The sequence below is a fragment of the Capra hircus genome, chromosome 5 (genome assembly GCF_001704415.2).
Source record: "Capra hircus breed San Clemente chromosome 5, ASM170441v1, whole genome shotgun sequence".
NCBI lineage: Eukaryota > Metazoa > Chordata > Mammalia > Artiodactyla > Bovidae > Capra > Capra hircus.
In genome coordinates, this window is record NC_030812.1 from 110,032,000 (window position 1) to 110,054,456 (window position 22,457).

A 22,457-nucleotide genomic window follows, 5' to 3' on the forward strand; every position below is an offset into this window, starting at 1 on the left:
GGCGGGAGGCATAGTCAGCCCAGGGTTCCTGCAGTTACTTGTTCACCCAGTGACTGTTGACCCCAGCTACCCACCAGCCAGGCTACAGCGTGAAAAAAATCCCTGCCCCCCGGGGGGTTTACCGTCTAGCGTGCTGCAGGGATGTGCCAGGAGAGATGATCAGAATAAATGCAGGGAAAGTATAGTGTGTTTGGCAGTGGTGTGGGCCAGGGAGAATGCTGCGCGGGAGACGGCCGGGAGCTGGGCGTGAGCGGAGTGCCGGCAGTTCAGGTGGAGGCTGGGAGGGCAGTGAGCAGTGACACAGGTGTATCAGGGAAGAGCTTTCCAGGCAGAGGCGCGGGTGAGGGTGCAGCGTGGGGTGGGAGGAGCCAGGCGAGTAATGGGGGAGAGAGGTCCTACAAGGATGGGGTGGGGCCCAAGGGCTTTTCCTCCCAGCCAACTTGGATCCCCCTCTGCTGGGTGCCAGGGCCTGACTGGGGTCTGAGCAGGGTGACGCTGGTGGCACCCTGAGGACCAGGCAGTTTTGGGGAGGCCCAGTCGGAGGCTACTGCAGGGACCACCAGGAGGGCCACCCTGCAGCTCAGACAGCGGGAAAGCCTCACTAGGCCCGGTGTGTTCCTGAGGGGTCGGAGGGGCTGGAGGGGGTGTCCATCGGGGGAGGGGAACACCGGACGGCCCCCCGACCTCCTGTGGCCCTCCCCGCAGGCCACGGGGAGCGACACGTCGCTGGAGGTCAGCCGCAGCAGCTCGGCGGGCAGCCTGCAGACCACGCTGGAGGACAGCCTGACCCTGAGCGACAGTCCGCGGCGAGGGCTGGGGCCGCCGGCGTCGGTCCTGGGGCCCCGCTCCGGCCCGTCGCCCGCCGCGCGCCGCCGCCCGAGCTCGCGGGGCCGGGGCCCGTTCAGCCTGCGCGGGCTGCGGGCGCACCAGCGCAGCCACAGCAGCGGGGGCTCCACCAGCCCGGGCTGCACGCGGCACGACTCCATGGACCCCTCGGATGAGGAGGGCGCGGGCGGCCGGGCCGGCGGGGGCGGCGGGGGCGCGGGCAGCGAGCACTCGGAGACCCTCAGCAGCCTCTCGCTCACCTCCCTCTTCGGGCCGCCGCCCCCGCCGCCCGGCCTCCCGCCCCGCGCGCCGGTTCAGCAGCGCCAGCAGCCTGGCTGCCGGGCCCGGCCGCCCCCGCGCCACCGCCGCCCCGGGCCCCGCGGCCTGGCCCGCAGCCCCTCCTGGGCCGCCGCCGATCGCTGCAAGGACCCGCCGCGCCCGGCCGAGTCGGCCGTCCCCCGGGACCCGGAGGCCCCCGAACCGCAGCCCCCGTCGCCGCTGGGGCAGCAGCCGTCCGGGGACGCCGCGAGCCAGGGGAAGAGATGAGGGCCGCCGCCCGCCCGCCCCGTTTCACCTTTCTTTACCTCAGGAGCCAGGGGCAGACAGCAATACTTCGTCCAGTCCACCACCTGGACCTGGGCGACGCGCCAGGGGGCCGCCGTCGGGGCGGGAGGAGCAGGCCCCCCCACACACCCCTGGTGGCCGAAGCTCAGAAGGGCCCAGCTGCGGTCCTGCCCGTGCGTATACGTGTATACATATGCATATACATAGAGAGAGAGAGACATATATATTTATTTTTTCTACCGAGAGCTTATGACTTCCAGAAAGTGCTAAAGTTGAGCATAGCCGGTGGGGGCCCACTCCGGGGGCACTGGCGGCAGGAATTTCTGGTGTCTCCCTCCAGGGTTGAGAGTGGCTTGGAGAGGGCTCTCAGGCCTCTGAGGGTCCCCACCGTGGCCGGGGAGACAGGCCCAGAAGAAGAGGTGGAGTTCAGGGTGCATTTTTTCCTTTAAAGAAGAAACGCTGCTAAGATCCCGCCCCTCTACACGTTGGGGTGTCTGTCTTGTTCCTGACCGTCTAGTTGTTGTGACAGTCCTTTATAGATGCCCCAGAGCACACAAACTCTTAGTCAACCAGTTAGATGTCTTTCTTTAGAAAAACCAGGGGTGAGTCCTGGTATTACTTTTAGAACGGGGTGGGGGTAGAAGGTGGCTCCACGACTGAGCAGGGTGGGGGGCCTCACCTTTAGGTGAGGTTCCAGGGGCTTTTGCCCCCAAGGAGCTGAGAGCAGCAGGGCTGCAGGAAGGAGAGGGACGGTGGAGGATTAATCAGATGAGGTATTTTGAGGTCAAGGGAACCCTCCTGGTCTGTGCTGGTCGGGCTGTCCCCTAGGGCTCCTGGGTTCTGACAATCAGTGGCCGGTTACTTATTGCCTTTTACCCCCACCCCAGGGTGGACCCTGAGCCACGGTCATTGCTGGAGGTTGTACACACCCCTCCACCCCCTGTCCCCTGACCAACTCTGCTCCCTGCCCCCCATCTTCCATGGAGTTCAGGGTAAAACAGATCTGACAGGACCCTAAGTAGGGGTAGGGGTACCTACCTGGGCCCTGGGATCAGCTCTGGCCCCTGCACCTTCCCACGCCCGCCTGGCACCTGGAGACCCACATCCCCACATCCTCTCTCCCTGCTGCCTGCCTCTGAGTCTCTGTTTTATTCCCCTTCCCAGCTTTCCCAAAGCTGCAATACTTCTCAAATGGGTTCCCAGACGGGTATTTATTTGAATAGTTTTGCATTTATCAGATGGGTATTTATTTGAATAGTTGTGCATTTATTTCAGTACTTATTAGGAAAAAAACCCCAGTACATTGGACCCATGACGTCACATAGTGCTCAGATCAAGGCTGGGTTTTGAGCAGTGAATGGACTTGAAGTCATTTTGAAGAAGAAGGCTGGGTCACGGTGATGCAGTGATCTGCAGACACGCAGAGGTTGTGGGGTGGGAAAGGCTGAAAGCTGGGGACTCACCACCCTTCAGCAATAACCAGGCCCTCTGCCGGTGTGAGAGCCTCTCAAAGGCTTAGGCTGGCCCCGCTGAGGGGCCCTTGACCTTGTTCCCAAAACCTGACCTTAAAGTGTTTGGCTTTGGGCTGGGCAGACAGGTTTGGGAGAAAGGTCTTCTTGACAGGTCCTGAGTCTTCTGGGTGGCAGAGGGACCCCTGGGGTCTGGGCATCGTGCAAAGGGAGGAGGTAACATGGCCTGCAAAGCCTTTCCCCAAGAGCTGGTAGGGGGCAGGGTTGTTTGGTCTACTTCACACCTGAGAAAGCCAAGGTCCACCCCAGCGGGTGAAGGGGCCACCCCAGGACCCTCAGAGCCCGGGGAGCAAAGAGGCTGGGGCGCCGTGGGCGGCCAACCCCCGAGTACCCGAAATGTGAAACAGGGACCCTGTGTTTCAAAGCAGGTGGATTCGGAAAGTCACAGCCGGGCTGTGGGCCTCTGCTGGCAGTGGGGGGGAGTTGGGCCATCTTGGTGGTCAGTCCTGGACTTGCCCCTGAGCCTCTGGAGCCTCCCTCTCCTCACCTGAACGTGTGATGGTGGGCAGTCCTCTTTGAGGGGTCGCCGTGAGGCCACACAAGGCAGTGCCCACACACTCTGCACTCTCCCAGGTGGCAGCCTCTGGGGAGGGGTTGGCTGGGCCTGGGGTCATGTTCCCTCCTGCCCCCAGGGGCCCATTGGCTGGAGGCAGAGGCTGGGCCCTAATCCTGAGCTGCTTGCTCCAGAGAGCCTTGCACTGGCCGCCTGGCCATGCTGATGGTTTCATTACGGGGGTGCTTGCTCATCTGGGGAAGAAGAGGGTGGCGGGTAGCCACTGCCCGGGCTCTGCCTCACCCTCCCTCCATGAGCCATGCCGGCCCCAGCAATCGAGGTGGAGGGGAGGCCGCACACACAGTAGGTGTGCCCGGCAGCGTGTTCCTGGAGGGATGTGTGTGCCAGGGGCTGGAAGATGGCCAGTGGGGCCTGGGAGGCCCGTGTGGAGGGTGGGTGGGGTTCAAGGGGATGGCGTCTGACTCCGGTCAGCAGCCCCCGTTTTCTGGGCTCAGGTGTCGTCGGGCGGCTCTGAGCCGTGTGCAGTGCCGCTCCATGCACAGACCGGGGAACTGGCTTTCCTGGTGTCACCGGGTTATCAGTGGCTGGGCACGGAACACATCTTGGGTGTGTCTGACATAAAGCCATCCTTTTACTGGGATCTGTGTGACCTCAGAACAAGCAGACACGTGGGAAGAGTGATCCAGCTGTCACTTGAGTGATGGTGGGAGGTCTGGTCAAAGCAGGATGTGTCTCAGAGCTGAACATGGAAGATAGAAGCATTGCCCGAGGGAGTCGTGAGAGATGGGCTTGTTCCTGGAGGGCCTCAAATGCTGAACCCAGGCTCTTGGTCCTGTTCCTGGGAGTTACAGGTGATAGGGGACGAGGGAAGCTGTGGTTGGCTGGCCAGGACAAGCCCAAATGGCTAAGGGTTGGGTGATTAGCCCCTTTGCCCTCTCTGATCCCGAGGCCTGTCTATCACAAAAGCACAAACCTACCCTAACCCACGTGGCCTGGCCCTGAGGAGAGTGGGGACCCTGGTGCTGGACACCCCAAGCTGTGTGTGTGCAGATCTCTGCAGGATGGTGGCTGGCAGGCACCTCAACACCTATACAAAGGGACCCAAGACCAGATGGGACATGGCCTGCCCTGGCCAAACCCTTTTCCTGTCCTCTTGCCAGGCCTTCTCCTGCACCAGGCAGCCCCCTAAAAGTGGACCAAATGTGCACAGTATCAGCCTGTCTGCCTGTCTCCCCACCCCCCAATTCTTCCCACTGGAGCTTTCTGTTTCCAGGGCCACCTCTGGCCCCCTTTGCTGCGCTGTGTAAGGGCTTGGGGTCTTAGAAACCGCTGTTTAGCCCAGATACACATACTCTTTTTGTCTTTGTGCAATAATCAGTGTTCCTGGTGGGGCCTGGGTTGAGCCAAGGTTTGAGGAGGAGACAGAGGCCGCCTCCTCCTGGAAGCCCTCCACCCAGCCCTGCTGCTGTGACTATCGCACTCCCAGTCGCTGCACAGTTTCTATGGTGTGAATAAACTTCCCTCCTAGTTGCTGATGGCGCTGGTACCTACTGGCCCAGACCACCTGGGGTCGAGAAACCAAGTGGCAGGCGCCACCAGTGTTGTTTTGAATAAAACCCGAAGCCTATTTCAGAATTTTTCTGTGTGTCTGGGCTGTTCTTTCCCTAGTGGTGGGGGTGTTGAACTGGGGGGTTTCCTGGTGTGGGGGTGGGTGCGTGTGGTGGTGGTGATGTGTTTATCATGCCCAGGCTGCGGGGTCTGGGGTGTCTGGGACCTAGAGACACCCACAGAAGGGTCCTCTCCTGGCTTGGGTGTGGGTCGAGGGCTGCTGCTGGGCTGGGGAGGAAGCAGAACCTGGCTTTGTAGTGAAGACGCTGGACCCGGGTGAGAGAGTAACAAGATAGTGCCATCCACTTACCTGGGACTGTTACCTAAAGTCATACTGTGGGTATTTTCAGGACTCTTGGTTCAGTTCAGTTCAGTTCAGTTCAGTCGCTCAGTAGTGTCTGACTCTTTGTGACCCCATGGACTGCTGCACACCAGGCCTCCCTGTCCATCACCAACTCCTGGAGTTTACTCAAACTCATGTCCATGGAGTCAGTGATGCCATCCAACCATCTCATCCTCTGTCATCCCCTTTTCCTCCTGCATTCAATCTTTCCCAGCATCAGGGTCTTTTCCAATGAGTCAGTTCTTTACATCAGGTGGCCAAAGTATTGGAGTTTCAGCTTCAGCATCAGTCCTTCCAATGAATATTCAGGACTGATTTCCTTTAGGATGGACTGGTTGGATCTCCTTGCTGTCCAAGGGACTCTCAAGAGTCTTCTCCAACACCACAGTTCGCAAAGGACAAAAATCCAACTCAAATGAGCTTGAAAGAAAAATCTAGAAGAGAGGAAAGGAAGGCAGGGAGAAAAGAGAGAAATAAGATGAAAGTAACTTAGTGGCTCAAGCAGCTAAAAAGTCCAGAGGCAGAGTCAGCTTCAGATGCAGTTTGATCAAGGGCTCCAACTATGTTGCTAGGACGAAGTCTCTCTCTACCTCTTGCCTCTGCTTCCTTCTGAGTTTACCTCCCTCCTCTCCGAGTGGCCACCAGAAGCCCAGCCTTGGGGCCTATCTGCCCACCCCCAGATGAAGGAGGGCGTCTCTCCCTGACAGTCTGGCAAAGTTCATGGACTCTCATAGGTTGACTGGGGTATGTGCCATGCTCTGACTGGCCAGGTCTGAACTCTGGGATCCAGGGATGGGGGTGACCCACTGGCATCATGGTTTGAGAGCAAGAAAGGGAGAAACTGTCAAGAAGAACCACTGTGTGCCTGTCGGAAGGAGGAGCCGAAGGCTGGACATGCAGAGAAACCTGGGCTGCCTCTTCTCTGGTTAAGCTGTGTGCAGCTTCATCCCTGGGAAGGGTGCTCTCGTCACTGCCCCTCAGATCAGACCAGGGACCCAGAGAGGCCCAGAGACTGAGCGCCTGGGCGTCTACAAGCTGTGGGAGTGGAAGAGCCAAGCCAGTGGCTAGTGGGCCTGCCTGGTCCCCACCAGCCTTATCTAGTCCACTGGCCCCTTGGTGTGTGCTCTCTATACTTGAGGGCCAACCAGGGCCTTGGCCTGGACAGGGGAGGGACATGGGGACAATGCGGGTGACCTCCAGTGCTGTCCACTTCAGAGAACAGCAGAGAACAGGAAGACCTGGGGCCACCCCACAGACAGGCCTGCAACCCCAGCTTTCCCATCTGCTCGGAGACCCCTTCTGGTGGCCCCTGGGGGCTCTGGGTGGGGTGGTGGTGGTGTGGACAGAGACATCACTGCAGCCTTCCAGGTCTCTCTGCATGGCCCACATGTGGACGCTTCCAGCTGCAGGCTTTGCTGCTCAGAGCGCTAGGTTTTCCCTGCTTGAGGAGGGGGAGGTGGAGAGGGGGTCTCACCAGGAGCCCTTTCGAGGCCTGGCCGTCTGCCTCACCATAGACGAGGCAGTGGGGGCAGGGAAAGCGGCACGGCTGGTGGGGGCTGCTGCACACGCACTGGTGCACGTGGGCCCGCCCCGGGCCCACCCTGACTCCTGGACAGCCCGCCTCCACCTAGGGAGGGGTCTGACACCCTTTTTCAGATGAGGAAACTGAGGCAGGGCAGGCCTTCCCCAGAGCAGGCAGGGCTCTGAGTCCCAACGTAGGTCCAGGCCCCAGCCTGAGCCTCGCTCATCACCCGTGAGACGTGGTCCAGCTGCCCAGCCTCAGCTCTCATGGCCGAACCTTCCAGCAAGCCCTGACTCCCTGGGGAGATGCCCTGCTCCAGCCCTACCTCTCCCAGCCCTTAGAGGCAGGCCTGCTGGACTCTTCCACGGGGCACTTCAGACTCCACCTGTTCAAAACCTCTAGACACCTGACCCCCAACACCCATCCCTCCCTGGAGGCCTGGGCCCCAGACTCCTCTCCTCCCTCACCAGGGCCCCTGGCCTGACCACCCACCTCACCCTTGCTTGCCTCTGCTCCCCAAGCCAGCTCTCTCTCACCACCTCCCAACCCTCCCTGCTGACCCCCCAGGGCACATTCCTTGGCCCCTCAGCTCACCTTTCAGGGCCCTTTGGAGGTGACTGTCCCTCCTCCTTGAGCTCTCTGCTCAGTCCCAGCCCCTAGGCTCTCTTTGCCTCCTTTCCAAGCCTCACTGCCTCCGTCACTCTGCAGACCACCCACGTGCTGCCGAACCCACACCTCTTCCCCCTTGTCCTGTGAGAACAGGCCCTCTCCTACCTAGCGTCCCTTGTTCCCTTTCTCCCCTTCCCCTGGCTCTTGCTTACCACTTCAGCTTACTCGAATGCCACCTCTTCCAGGAAGCCTTCCCGGCTGCCCATGGCTTCGCTCTCCAACTTCCACTCCTCCCTCCACACCAACTCTTTATCCCTGTGGCCTTGTCTGTCTCCTGAGTCCCCATCACACCACATCAGTCCAACAAAGGCAATCATGGTCCCTCCGCCCAGCCCAGAACCTAGTGCCCAGCTAACCCCCTCCCTCACTTCTCTCCCTAAGGAAACTGAGGCCCAGAGAGGTGGTATGCCCTGTGCCAAGTCACACAAGGGGGCGGTGCCAGAGGTGACCAAGGCCTGCCCGCCCCTTGCATAGCGGGGAGCAGCCTCCCTCTCTGGGCCGAGGCCACTGCGAGCCCTAGAGAGCAGAGCTGTGCTTTATTTTGCTCTCCCTTACGCGTTAATAATGGGATTAAAGGCAAGTTGCTGCCAAGGAGAGAGACTGAGAAAAAAAAAAAAAGAACATTTTAAGAGAATGAAAAACTTCACCCATCAGCACTTTTTATTTAGACCTGAATTCATGAATTTTAACCAAATAAACACTGGCATGTTAGGTATTAATATATGGACGATTATGCAAAACCGCTATTATGGCTGTAATGAAAATTAGATTCTGACTCGGAGGTAGCGTTCCAGGAGGGAAGCGTCCTCCAGTTTCCTGCGCTGTGACCTCGGATTGCCGTTGTCATGGTAACAGGGTTGCTCTGGGAATCAGTGGATAGGAGACTGGTCCTGTGGGGAGAGGGCGCCAGAGGGCCCCCTGGGCTGGTGCAGACCTGCAGGCCCCAGAATTCGGGCTGGGCCCCCACGGCGCTGTCCCCCGGGGCAGCTCTGAGACTCACGGGAGAGCAGACAGGTCACCAGTGGGAGGGGTGGGCTATGCACAGTGTCCCCACGTCGCCCATGACTCTTTCTCACTCCCCTTCCTGGTGGCTCTGCCCTTGCATATTTCAGCAGATGTTTGCTGAGCACCTACTATGCACTAGGTGACAGTTGCTGGGGACACAGTGTTGATGGGTCCCCGAGTTCAGGAGCCTGCTGTCTCAGATGGGGAGACAGAAAATAAACAGCAAGCAGACTCACGAGTGGGGTTGTTCCAGAACCTGAAAGCGCCAGGACTGCTCTGGACCAGGTGCTCTGACGAAGGATGACTGAGGGGAGGGGGCGGTCCTTCCACCAGGGGAGACCTCTCTGGAGGGGAGTCCTTTGAGCCAAGGCCTGGAGGACAAGAGGTAGACAGCCACGCAAAGGCACTGGCCACCCCTCAGAGAGTCGGGCCGCCAGATCAAATCCAGGACACACAGTTAAATTTGAATTTCAAATAAATCATGAATAATTTTTTAGTGTATGTCCCATACCATACTGGGCACATACCGACACCAGAGCCCTATCTGTGGTTTGTCTGGAGGTCAGATTCTTATTTGCTGATCTGCCAATCCTATCAGAGGGAGGAGGTGACTGACTTGCCCAGGTCGAGATCTGGTCTGACCTTCTCCTGAGTGGCTGCCTGGGCTCTCTGAGCGCCCCCACCCCCACCACCGGGGCCAGGCTGATGGCTGCAGATGTCAGCTCCTCAGGATGAGGTTTTTGAGTTTCCCCTGGGAGATGTGGGGCGCAGGAAGGAAGGTCTCCCCAGTGCTGCCGCCGACACCGCCATTCACCCCATTGCTGCCTGTCAGTGTTGGCCTCCTGGCCCCTGAGTCTCCTCTGCTGCCGTCCCTCCCTCTCTGCCCCGCTCCGCGTCTGTCTCTCTCTGTGCATCTCTCCATCCGCTTCTGTCTCTCTGCCTTATTTCCCTCCGTCTCTGACTCTCCACTGACATCCTGACCATTTCCCCCTCATATTTGCAATAACAGAAAGCATATCACCAGCCAGGCGGCCACCCTAGGCCCTCTGTGTTCAGTCCCCGCAGGGAGGGCGCTGAGGTCTGCAGGTGGGCTGGGGGCCGAGTCACAGCCCTGACCCGATTCTATGCTCTTTCCTCCCCACACGGTGCCTGTCACGTGCGCTCTCATCTCTGTCTTGGGAGATGGGAAGGACACTCAGGTCAGGGTCCCTGTCCTGCCCACCGAGTGACCATGGTCCAGAGTCACCCTGCTTGGGCAAATCAGGGAATAGCCTGTTGAGCTGGTGCTGAAAAGGGCCAGCTCTGGCCCCAAGGAAAGGTGCCACCGCGACTCGTCAGCTAAATGTAGAACTTGGGGGGGGGTTCCCACCCCCACTCCAGGGCACCCCATATCACATACTACCCGGAGGGGTGTTCCCCAGAAGACACTCCATCCTGGGAGGATGGAGAGGCAAAGGTCAGGGACTCAGGGCCCCGTTTGCATCTGGGACAGGGCCCGGGCCACCCCCAACCACGGAGAGGAGCATCTTCCCTCCAGGAGGCCGCCACAAGGGACACAGGCACCATCACCATGGTTACCTCCCAGAGCCAGAGGAAGATTTGGAGAGAGAGCATCCAGGAAGACTGTTCCCAGCAGGGGACGGAAAGGCCCTGGGTGTCTCACCCAAGGAAGGTGACAGCTTGTCAGATGGTGCTCAGTGAACCTTCCTCCTGGTATCCATTCCCTTGTAGAGTCCCCACCCTTGCATGTGGGCTGGACCTAGTGACTTTCTTCTGATGGCTAGACTGCGGCAAAAGTGATGAGATGTCACTTCTGAGAGACAGTGGCAAGAATCTGGCTTCTATCTCTGACTTCTGTCTTCCTCGCCTTGTCTGGTCCGCTCACCTCCTTGCTCTGATGGAAACTGCCACACTGTGGGCTGCCCTATGCAAGGCCTACAGGATGAGGGATTGAAAGATGTAGTCCTCAGGCCAGCATCCACGGGGGTGAGGCCCCGAGTCCAACAACCCTCAAGGTGCTGATTGCATCCACACCCATTCCAGTGAGCCGGGAAGCTGACTTCCCTCAGCCAAGCCTGCAGATGAGAGACTGCAGCCCCTGGCAGTGTGTGGATTGCAGCCTTAAGGGACCCCCAAGCCAGAGGGTCCAGTTAAGCCAGGGGGCTTTCCAGGTGGCTCAGCGGTACAGAATCCCCCTGCGACGCAGGAGACGTGGGTTTGATTCCTGGGTTGGGAAGATCCCCTGGAGGAGGAAATGGCAACCCACTCCCGTATTCTTGCCCAGGAAATCTCACGGACAGAAGAGCCTGTCAGGCTACAGTCCATAGCGCTGCAAAAGAGACACGGCTTAGCGACTACACCACCACCCCTCCGTTAGCCATGTCCCGGTTTCCAGCCCAAAGAAACTGTGAACTCTTAGGTGGTGATGTTTTAAGCTGCTCAGCTTAGGAGTAATTTGTTATACAGCCGCAGATAGCTGACACAAGTACACACAGCCCTGTGTTATGAATCATGATCATGTGAAATTCTACAACAGGAAGACTAACCTGTAGTGGAAACAATCAGAACAGCGGTTGCCTCCTGGAAGCAGGGGCAGGGCTGCGTGCAAAGAGGCGGGAGGACGCTTTCTGGGATGATGTATGCTCGGTTACTGGGTCGTGTCCAGCTCTGTGACCCCATGGACCATAGCCCGCCAGGCTCCTCTGTTCATGGGATTTCCCAGGCAGGAATACCGGGGTGGGTAGCCATTTTCTTCTCCAGGGGATCTTCCCGACCCAGGGATCGAACCGAGTCTCCTGTGTCTCCTTCATTGGCAGGCAGATTCTTTACCACTGAGCCACCTGGGAAGCGCTTTTGGGATGATAGTCATATCCTTTATTCCATATGGGTTTGTATTACATGTTTATATGCAAACGACTTTGAAGTTTTGTGCATTTCACTGTATGTAAATTTCACCCCCCTTCCCAAACAGTAAACCAGGAAGCATTGAAGGGGAATTGGACTGACATCATCAATTTACTTTGAAATGCATCAAAAAGTAAGACAGATTGATGGATGGATATTGATAAAGCAAGTATTATGAAATGTAAATGGTAGAATTCTACTGTTATAGAATCTGGGTGTTCATTAAAAATTCTTTCCACTTGGCTGTGTATTTGAAACTTTCATAATAAAATGTTTAAAAAAATCACTCATTTAGCAAATACAGAGTGCTTAATGGGAGAAAATTAGAATAATAGCACTGTGGTCTGGATAGTCATTTTAATCAAGGTTTATTATGTTAGGCATCTGATGAGGCTCTTTCACATGAGTTATTTCATTTTATCCTTAGGGCCGGGGCACAGGATACTTTGATGTCTTTAATTTTTTACAGACAGGAAAACTGAGGCACAGGAGAATTCCTTCCATCAAGTTTATGTAGCAAGGAAGCTGCTGAGCAGGGGTTTCCTTGGTCCAAGTACTCAGAAGACTTGAGCTGTGTCAGCCTAGGGGAGTCACATCCTTCTGGGCTTCAGTTTCCCAATCTCTGAAGCCCTTTAGCAGCAGCTATGTGTCTCAAGGGCTGCTCCATACAGGCTCATGTTGCAGCCACAAGCAGCTTGTGGAATGCACGGTGAGACCCTCCATCCCTGTGGTCCTGCTTCCTCCATGGGCAGAAGGAAGGCGCACGGTAAGGGCGGCACACAGTAGGTGGTTCTGGACAGGGAGACATGGCCTCCCTTAGAGGCTGGCCTCCTCTCTTCTGCGGCTCTCATGCCTGGCCAGGGGCTCCTGGAGCCTCACGCCTGTGTGGTCCGATTCCTCAGGAACATGACTTGCTGTAGAGATGATGATGCCTCGCGGCCTTGGGACTCCACGGGGCCCTCACTCCCGTTCTTCCCTTCATGAAGAAGGAGGCTGCTCAGTCCATCTGTAGCCCTGGCCTGAGAGGAAGGCTTCATCTCCTCCATTCAAGCCCCTACTTCTTCTTTTTTTAAATTTTATTGTCTCTGTGGGGTCTTGCGTCATGTGGGATCTTTATTGCAGTGCGAGGGCTTCTCTCTAGTTGCCAGGTGTGGGCTTAGTTGCCCTGTGACACGTGGGATCTTAGTCCCCCAAACAGGGATGGAACCCACATCACCTGCATTGCAAGGTGGTTCTTAGCCACTGAACCACCAGGGAAGTCCCAAGCCTCTGCTTTTAAAGTGTATCCAGGGGCACAGAAAACGCCCCTAAAACGCCTCTGAGACCCTCCTCCCCACCTGAAATCCCTCCCTGTCACTCGGGTCGTCTTCTCTGACCCTCCCATCCCCCTCCTTCCCCCGGGATCGTGTAAGTTGTTACACGTCCTGTGTCCCCACAAGCTTCTCAGGCAGGGACAGAAGGAGGGATGAGAGGAGGGGGTGGGAGCTCTGGGCACAGAGCGCCAGATGCCGGCTAAGTGCTTCCAGTGTGGCCCTTCACCCTCATGGTCGCCTGGTGGTGGGCATGCTGTTATTCCCATGTCTGTGCGAAAAGGAGATGGAGGCTCAGAGCGGTGAAGTGAAGCCCAGGGCCCTCCGCCACTCAAAGACAGGGCCGAGATTTCCAGTCCTGGCTCAGTTGACACTGCTGCTGCTGTGCTGAGCCCAGTCGTGTTCGACTCTTTGCGACCCCATGGACTGTAGCCCGCCAGGCTCCTCTGTCCGTGGGATTTTCCAGGCAAGAATACTGGAGTGGGTTGCCATTTCCTATTCCAAGGTATCTTCCTGATCCAGGGATCAAAGCTGCGTCTCTTTCGTCTCCTGCATTGGCAGGCAAGATTCTTTACCATTCAGGCACCTGGGGAGCCCGTAGTTGACACTGAGGTCTGTGTTATTCCCAGTTGGCTCCATGGGGTTTAAGATGCAAATGAAAATGAACTACCCTTTCCAGTAGTCTGCAGGTTTCTGAGTTTCCTTAATATCAAATTGCTGGGCTCATCTGTGTTCACAGCTTACCTTCTTTAACCCTACACCAAGAGGCTCTACTCCACGGTGGGATAACCAGAGGAAGAAGGGGCAGAGGAAGGTTATTTTTCTCTGGAGTGCAGGGCAGTGGCCAAAATAGTCCCCGTCTAGGTCAGAGGGCTGGCCCAGGAAATGTCGGGGGTTGACAGGGATGCCCGGGGCTGATATCACCCTTTGCACCTTATTCCCAGGGGGCCTCCATCTGCAGCAACGGTTGGAGCTGGGTTGTGACCTCAGGCCCCAGCATGAGCCCCCTCTGCCCTGTGGAATTTATGATCTATGGAGCTCAGGGCGGGAGGGTGGTAGGAGATGATGGGCTTTTAAGTGGCAGTTTGTCTCCCAGGAACCTGGGCTCCCTGTGGCTAAGTGAGCACTGGGCAAGTGTGGCCCAGTGACTGTCCATCTCCCTAGGTGGCTGTGCGGGTCTCCTCTGTCCACTGAGCTCTTCCGGGAGCAAGGCCAGGCTGGGCTACCCTGCCTGGCCGCGATCTTGTCCCGTTCCAGCAACTCCCCAGGGTGTGGAATGCACTCAGACATTTTATTTTGGGTGGGTGGGAGTCAGGCTCAGGTTGAGGCGGGGTGGGCACAACATTCCAGAGCAAAGTGCAGAATGCTCAGCCTGTCCCTCAAAGGCTTTTCCAAGCTGGGCCTTCGCCGATACCTCTGGGATCTGGGGTGCGCCAGGGTTGGCGTCCTACAGGAGTCTGAATTCCCTGCAAGGCCACCAGGAATGGAAAGACAGGGGCTGCCCCTCTGCGTGCGGTGCACAGGAAGCTCTCGAGACTGTGGTTTGGTTGAGGAGACTGAGAGGCAATTGAGAAGGAAAGAGAGAGGAGGGAACTGAGAGACTTACTTGAAGAAATCAGCTTGCATGACTGGAGGCTGGCAAATCCCAGGCAGGCTGGGAACTCAGGCAGAACTTCCGTGTTCCAGTCTGGAAGCAGAGTCCCCTTTTCTCTGGAAAGCCTCTGTTTTTGCTCTTAACGCCTTTTACCCATTCGATGAGGCCTACCCACCTCATGGAGAGCCATCTCCTTTACTCAAAGTCAACTGATCGTAAATGTTATCACACCCACAAATTATCCCCAGAGCTACGTCTACACAGTGCCTCACTAAGCAGCTGAGCATCACAGACCAGCCAGGTTGACACATAGAAGCGACATCACAACTGGGTCATTCTAACTTACACCTTTGCTAGTACGGACCACTTAGCACACATGTGATCCTGTGGGTAGGAGGTGAGGGGGCTGTGGACACTGCTGTTACCAGAGCTGGAGGGGGCAGAGGAGGAGATGTGGTCGGTTCTCAGCAGGGGGCCCTTCCTTGTCTTTCTAGGCTGTGAGCCATTGAGGGTGGGGGTCCGGAAGCCCATTCTCTGGCCTGATGTATCTCCGTGTTGCAGGAAGGGGGACCCCTTCCAGGTCCCAGAAGGGGGCTTTTGTCTAACACTCAGAAATGAATCATTCGAGGAGACATAGAAGCTGACTTTATTGGGAAGGGGTGCCCAGGGGGAGAGCAGGAGGATAAAGGAACCCAGGAGGAATGCTCTGCCACATGGCTCGAAGTCTTGGGTTTTATGGTGATGGGATTTCTTTTGCTGGGTTGTCTTTGGCCGATCATTCTGACTCAGGCTCCTTCCTGGTGGTACACGCATTGCTCAGCCAAGATGGATTCCAGCGAGAAGGATTCTGGGAGATGGTAGGACACGTGGCGTCTCCTTTCGGCCTTTCCTGAACTCTTCCAGTTGGTGGTGGCTTATTAGTTACCTGTTCCTTGCCAGGACCTCACGAAAACGGTTACCATGGTGCCTGGCCAGGGTGGGCAGTTTCAATCAATGTTCCCCTGACAACTGTATCCCTACAATGGCACCAATGCCCAGTGGTGGCCCTCATCCCTGCAGAAGGGGCCAATGAATGTTTGTGGCCTCTTGAAGACATGCATGCACAGTGGGTGACCTGAGGACTCCAGAGACCAAGCAAGGTGTCATTAAGGACTGTGGAGATGAGGTTTCTCTGCATGGGGCAGCCTCAACGTCCTGCCGGCTCTGGGCCACATGCCCACATCCAGAGCATGCCTGGGCTTCTCCCTGCCAGGCGGGCCAGGATGCCCTCTGGAATCTCGCCTGCAGGGAACAGAGCAGGGCCCGCCTGATTCTGTCTCCAGGGATCTGAACCCTGGAGCTGGCAACCTGGTACTTCCCAGCCACGCCCTGACCCTCAGTCTGAATGGGCCATCACCTGAGTCATCACTCCACTACAACCCACGACCACCATTATCTTCTCATCCCAAGCTTGCCTATGTCTGCATCCGTGTCCCCAGTACACAGGAGCTCAAGCGCACGGCCTCACCTGCATGGTCTGGGGACCTAGTGGCCAGTGCAGGCCTGGCATAGAATGGTGACAAGGCAGAGAAGGGGGATCCTTCTCAAACCAATATCCCACTTGCAACTCCAGTGAGCCGCTCAGGCTCTGTGAGCCACGGTCTTGCATCCTGGGAGCCCCTTGAATACACACACTTGAAGCCCCCAAAGCCTGAAAAGGTTGTATAGGTTTGAGTTAGGAGATAGATGGGCTCCAGGTTAGACATTTACAGCTGGCCTCCTGTTTGCATTTCATGGGCCACTGAGCAGTGGGCTTCAGGCTGGATACTTACAACTGTTAGCATTTCCTGAGACAAGAGATAGGTGGGTTCCAGTTAAGGCATTTACAAACAGGCTCCTTTTTGCCCTCTGAAATGAAAATAGTAAAAGAAACAGGGTAAATAGCCAGTGTTTGTCTCTTGTAAACACTTTAAGGTATTAGCCATGGTAAGGACAAAAAGGGGCAAAACTCTGTTTGAGTAAAGGATTAAGGGATCTCCGCTGCCCACCTCTTTGGGGACAAGGGAGACACTACATATGCGCACAAAGGCTCTTGTGGGTCAAAAGTCAAGGGATAATGCCAGGACATATGAGTCTTGCTCCTCCCAGAAGACGTCACTTTGAGATTCATCTTGGCTGAGGGGTACGTGCACACCCAGGGGAGGGTCTCAGGGTAGGTCAGGTGGGGGGAAAAAAATCAGATAATTGGCCTGAAGGAAGACAAAGACCCTGAAGAACTGACCTATATAACTGACTCAGCCGCCTCTTTACTGCCTTCTTCCTTACTGGGGGCACTGGAAGAGCCTGTGTGCTCTTCCATTTGTTGGTGTACTTTGTCTCCAATAATAAACTTTGCACCTGCATTTATAGTTTCCGCCTTTGTAATAAATGCATTTTTCACTGGGGGCAAAGATCCAGGGAAAAATATCTTCCAGCCTCTAGGCCTTGCTGGTCTGGTGGCTAGGATTCCTGGTTCTCATCCAGCTTAGTCACTCAGTGGTGTCTGACTCTTTGTTACCCCATGGATGGTAGCCTGCCAGGTTCCTCTGTCCATAGGGATTCTCCAGGCAAGAATACTGGGGTGGGTTGCCATGCCCTCCTGCAGGGGATCTGCCCAACCCTGGGACTGAACCCAGGTCTCCCCCATTGCAGGCAGATTCTTTACCACCTCAGTCACCAGGGAAGCCCCTCATTCAGGCTACCCAGGTTCACACGCTTCACACGCTTCACACGTTTGCTCACTGCTGCCTCGTGAGATTAATACTAAACTACTGGACAATTCTACGTGAGACTTTAATTCTGACAAATGGTGGACCAGTAGCCTAAAGAACACAAGCTGCTGTCACAAGTTAATCCTTAAGTCCCAGGGTTTTTTTTTCTTATTCATCTAACGTTTGAAATGGCAGGCAGTTCTCCTTCAAGCAGTGATTAGGGACACAGGCTCATCTGTCTTGTGACTCTGCCATCTTCCCCTGTGGATTGTGTGGGAGGTTTTCACAATCCTGACCTGGGAACAGTTCCACTAGACATGCTACCATGCTTAGCTGCAAGGGTTGAGGGTAGCTAGGGCTGTGGTCCAGGTGTGAGCCCCAAAGGAAGAAGAGATGGTTTGGTGAACAAGTATTTGTTCTGCTACAGTCAGATCCTCAGGGGTTGAGGGACACTTGCTACAAAAACACCTAAAAATGCAGGTTCAGTTATTACAAACTTCTTTATTCAATGTGTAGCTAAGTTTGCAAGAAAGTAAGGGAAATTCCTGAGAGCCAGTAATGATGTGGGAACTGATACCGGAACTAGAAGCAAACACTGCCTTGAGGCATTTGCTAACAGGAGCCTAGAACTGGTTTTTGTTTTTTGTTTTTTTTAGAACTGGGTTTTAACTGCAATGCACACATTATCTTTGGGGCTTCCCAGGTGGCTCAGTGGTAAAGAATCCACTTGCCAAGCAGGAGATGCGGGTTTAATCCCTGGGTCAGGAAGATCCCCTGGAGAAGGAAATGGCAACCTACTCCAGTAGTCTTACCTGGGAAATCCCATGGACAGAAGACTCTGGCGGGCTGCAGTCCATGGGGTCACAAAAGTGACACAACTTAGCAACTAACCCACAAGACATTGTCTTATCTAGAGCTCGTGGGAGCTTGGGAGTGTGAGGTGAGATCTTTATCTCAAGGTGGGACCCTTCAAGGCAGTACACTCAGCATAAGGTTGGGCTGTATAAACCAAACTTTTAGCAAAGAAAGAGAGCAAGGATATTCATGTGTCTGGGGCCCTGCAATGAATGAAGATAAAAAGATTCCTTCCTCAGAACATGTCAATTTAGGCTGACCTTCACTAGCAACTGGGGCTCCAATTTGTGAGATCAGTGGTCCAGAAAACCCCAAGCCCAGAAATTAACCTAAAGTGGTGTTGGGTGGATAGGCCTGGGACACACGGCCAGAGCACACCCATGTCTTCTAGGTCCTTCTGGGTTTCTACAGAATATCATTTGGCTACAATCTCAAATTGCAAAACACGTGAGAAAACCATCCATGATGAGTCAGAATCAGCAGAGACCACACATGCAAAACTAGATCAAAAGATTTCAGATGTTTGAGTGATCAGAACTAGAATTAAAAATATAAGTTAAAAATATTTCAAGAAAGAATTGAGAATACAGACAAGGAGGAGAAAAAAAGACTATAAAAGTGATCCAAGAGATTGAAAAAAAGCCAGGTAGAACTTCTAGAAATGAAAAACATAATAACTGAAATACAAAACTCCACAGATGGGAGGAACAGCATATAGACCCAGTTCAGGAGGGAATCAGTGAACTAGAAGATGGAGCAGAAGCAATTACCAGGATGTGTAAATGCAGGACAGAGGAAAAAGCCAGAAAATATGAGACAGAGGCTAAGAAGAGGGAGTTGGGGTGAGAAATAATGCACAGCTGCATAGAGGGCCAGAGGGAGACAACCGAGAACCAGAGAGATGGTTGTTATTTGAAGAGGTGATGACTGAGAATTTTCCGAATTGATAAAAGACATGAATTTCAGTTCAAGGAGCACAATAAATCCTAAGCAAGGGATTAAAAAAAAAACACACAAAAAACCCCACACACAGACCCATCACAGTGATGGAGAATAGCAAGTAAATCTTACAAGAAGCCGAGAGAAGAGAAAGTGACCCATCTGTGAATGGCAGACTCCTAAAGGCAGTGAGAGAGGCTAGGAGCCTGGAAATCAATCTTATCAAAGACTAAAACAAAAGTGAATTCATTGTCCAACTGGAATCTGTATCACGCAAACATGTCTCGCAAGAACAGGATGAAGGCATCTTCAGAAAAAGCCCAGAGGGGACAAGAGACCCCCACGAGAGCCACTCCTAATGGAAGGTGATTCCTGATGGAAGGAGGCCCCAGAGGCAAGAGCAGGGGGCAAGGAGATGGCCCACATGCGAGGAAAGCCTGGGAGGTACGTTGTCTTTGTAGAACAATCCTGTTTTATAGTTTTCTATATATAGGTCTTTAGTTTCTTTAGGTAGATATATTCCTAAGTATTTTATTCTTTTTGTTGCAATGGTGAATGGAATTGTTTCCTTAATTTCTTTTTCTACTTTCTCATTATTAGTGTATAGGAATGCAAGGGATTTCTGTGTGTTGATTTTATATCCTGCAACTTTACTATATTCATTGATTAGCTCTAGTAATTTTCTGGTGGAGTCTTTTGTTCATGGATTGGAAGGATCAATATAGTGAAAATGAGTATACTACCCAAAGCAATTTACAAATTCAATGCAATCCCTGTCAAGCTACCAGCCATATTTTTCACAGAACTAGAACAAATAATTTCAAGATTTGTATGGAAATACAAAAAACCTCGAATTGCCAAAGCAATCTTGAGAAATAAGAATGGAACTGGAGGAATCAACTTGCCTGACTTCAGGCTCTACTACAAAGCCACAGTCATCAAAACAGTATGGTACTGGCACAAAGACAGACATATAGATCAATGGAACAAAATAGAAAGCCCAGAGATAAATCCACATACATATGGACACCTTATCTTTGACAAAGGAGGCAAGAATATACAATGGAGTAAAGACAATCTCTTTAACAAGCGGTGCTGGGAAAACTGGTTAACCACTTGTAAAAGAATGAAACTAGATCACTTTCTAACACCGCACACAAAAATGAGCTCAAAATGGATTAAAGATCTAAATGTAAGACCAGAAACTATAAAACTCCTAGAGGAGAACATAGGCAAAACACTCTCAGACATAAATCACAGCAGGATCCTCTATGATCCACCTCCCAGAATTCTGGAAATAAAAGCAAAAATAAACAAATGGGATCTAATTAAAATTAAAAGCTTCTGCACAACAAAGGAAAATATAAGCAAGGTGAAAAGACAGCCTTCTGAATGGGAGAAAATAATAGCAAATGAAGCAACTGACAAACAACTAATCTCAAAAATATACAAGCAACTTATGCAGCTCAATTCCAGAAAAATAAATGACCCAATCAAAAAATGGGCCAAAGAACTAAATAGACATTTCTCCAAAGAAGACATACGGATGGCTAACAAACACATGAAAAGATGCTCAACATCACTCATTATTAGAGAAATGCAAATCAAAACCACAATGAGGTACCACTTCACACCAGTCAGAATGGCTGCGATCCAAAAATCTGCAAGCAATAAATGCTGGAGAGGGTGTGGAGAAAAGGGAACCCTCCTACACTGTTGGTGGGAATGCAAACTAGTACAGCCACTATGGAGAACAGTGTGGAGATTCCTTAAAAAATTGCAAATAGAACTACCTTATGACCCAGCAATCCCACTGCTGGGCATACACACCGAGGAAACCAGAATTGAAAGAGACACGTGTACCCCAATGTTCATTGCAGCACTGTTTATAATAGCCAGGACATGGAAACAACCTAGATGTCCATCAGCAGATGAATGGATAAGAAAGCTGTGGTACATATACACAATGGAGTATTACTCAGCTGTTAAAAAGAATTCATTTGAATCAGTTCTGATGAGATGGATGAAACTGGAGCCGATTATACAGAGTGAAGTAAGCCAGAAAGAAAAACACCAATACAGTATACTAACACATATATATGGAATTTAGAAAGATGGCAATGACGACCCTGTATGCAAGACAGCAAAAAAGACACAGATGTGTATAACGGACTTTTGGACTCAGAGGGAGAGGGAGAGGGTGGGATGATTTGGGAGAATGGCATTCTAACATGTATACTATCATGTAAGAATCAAATCGCCAGTCTATGTCTGACGCAGGATACAGTATGCTTGGGGCTGGTGCATGGGGATGACCCAGAGAGATGTTATGGGGAGGGAGGTGGGAGGGGGGGTTCATGTTTGGGAACGCATGTAAGAATTAAAGATTTTAAAATTAAAAATAAATAAATAAATAAATAAACATCTGTGTGAAAAAAAAAAGAACAATCCTGTTGCTATTTAGTCTCTAAGTCGTGTCCGACTCTTCTGCGACCCCACGGACTGTAGCCCGCCAGGCTCCTCTGTCCGTGGGATTCTCCAGGCAAGAACACTGGAGGGGGCTGCCATTCCCTTCTCCAGGGGATCTTCCCACCCCGGGGACTGACCCCACGTCCCTTGCATCCGCTGCACTGGCAGGCAGATTCTTTACCGCTGAGTCACTTGGGAAGCCCTGAGCAATCCTAGTCCTGTCTAATCTGGGGGATAAAATAGACAAGATGTCCGAGATTCTGGCATTTCACATGATGACGATCTTCATGCTCTTTGGGAAAATACTAAATATCAAATTTTTTGAATAGTGTTCTCTGCTTTGCCCGGAAACCAGGAGCACACTTTATAGACCTGAAGGATGGTTCAGCACCTGGACAGAAGCCCAGAACATCCTTTGAGGCCCCAGAGTCTTGGCCAGAGGAAAGAATTCCCAGAATTTCCTTTCCTGATGCTGATTTTCCGGCGGCCCAGCCCACCGGTTCTCACCTGAAGCACCTGGAGGACATTCTACCATCCGTGTCTGGTTCAGCCAGAGAATCTACATTTCTAAAAGTTCCCAGGTGCCCCTGGGCTTGGACCAGTTTTAGAACCATTAATCTAATCATGTGAAATCTCTCCCGTCTGTTGCAAGGTTAACACCCTTCCTCCAGGAAGCCTTCCAGCACGTACACACACCTCACAAAGCAAGAACTGTGTCTTTACGATTACCGCTGCATTTTCATCATTTGCCTGCTCAGAACAGAGCAGATGCTAAGTCAATTTTCGTTGGGCAACTAACTATATAAACTTAAGGTGTATCTTTTGGCCAGTGGGTCTTTGAGTGGGGGTTCAAGTCAAAGATGTCTTCCCAGGTGGCTCAGTGGTAAACAACCAGCCTGCAAATGCAGGAGACTGGGTTTGATCCCTGGGTTGGGAAGATACCCTGGAAAAAGAAATGGCAACCCACTCCAGTATTCTTGCCTGAGAAATCCCATGGACAGAGGAGCCAGTCAGTCTGCAGTCTATGGGGTTGCAAGAGTCAGACACGACTTAGCAACTAAACAGTTCAGTTCAGTCG

The 22,457-nt window shown here is 53.4% G+C and overlaps 1 protein-coding gene across 1 annotated transcript in view; it reads left to right on the plus strand.

Moving 5' to 3' along the window:
- CACNA1I (calcium voltage-gated channel subunit alpha1 I) overlaps positions 1-5,060 on the plus strand; it is a 127,189-nt gene extending 122,129 nt beyond the window's left edge. Inside the window, 3 exon segments of the mRNA XM_018048795.1 lie at positions 706-1,122; positions 1,124-1,195; positions 1,198-5,060. Coding sequence (XP_017904284.1) covers positions 706-1,122; positions 1,124-1,195; positions 1,198-1,371 — 663 coding nt within the window. The 3' untranslated portion in view covers positions 1,372-5,060.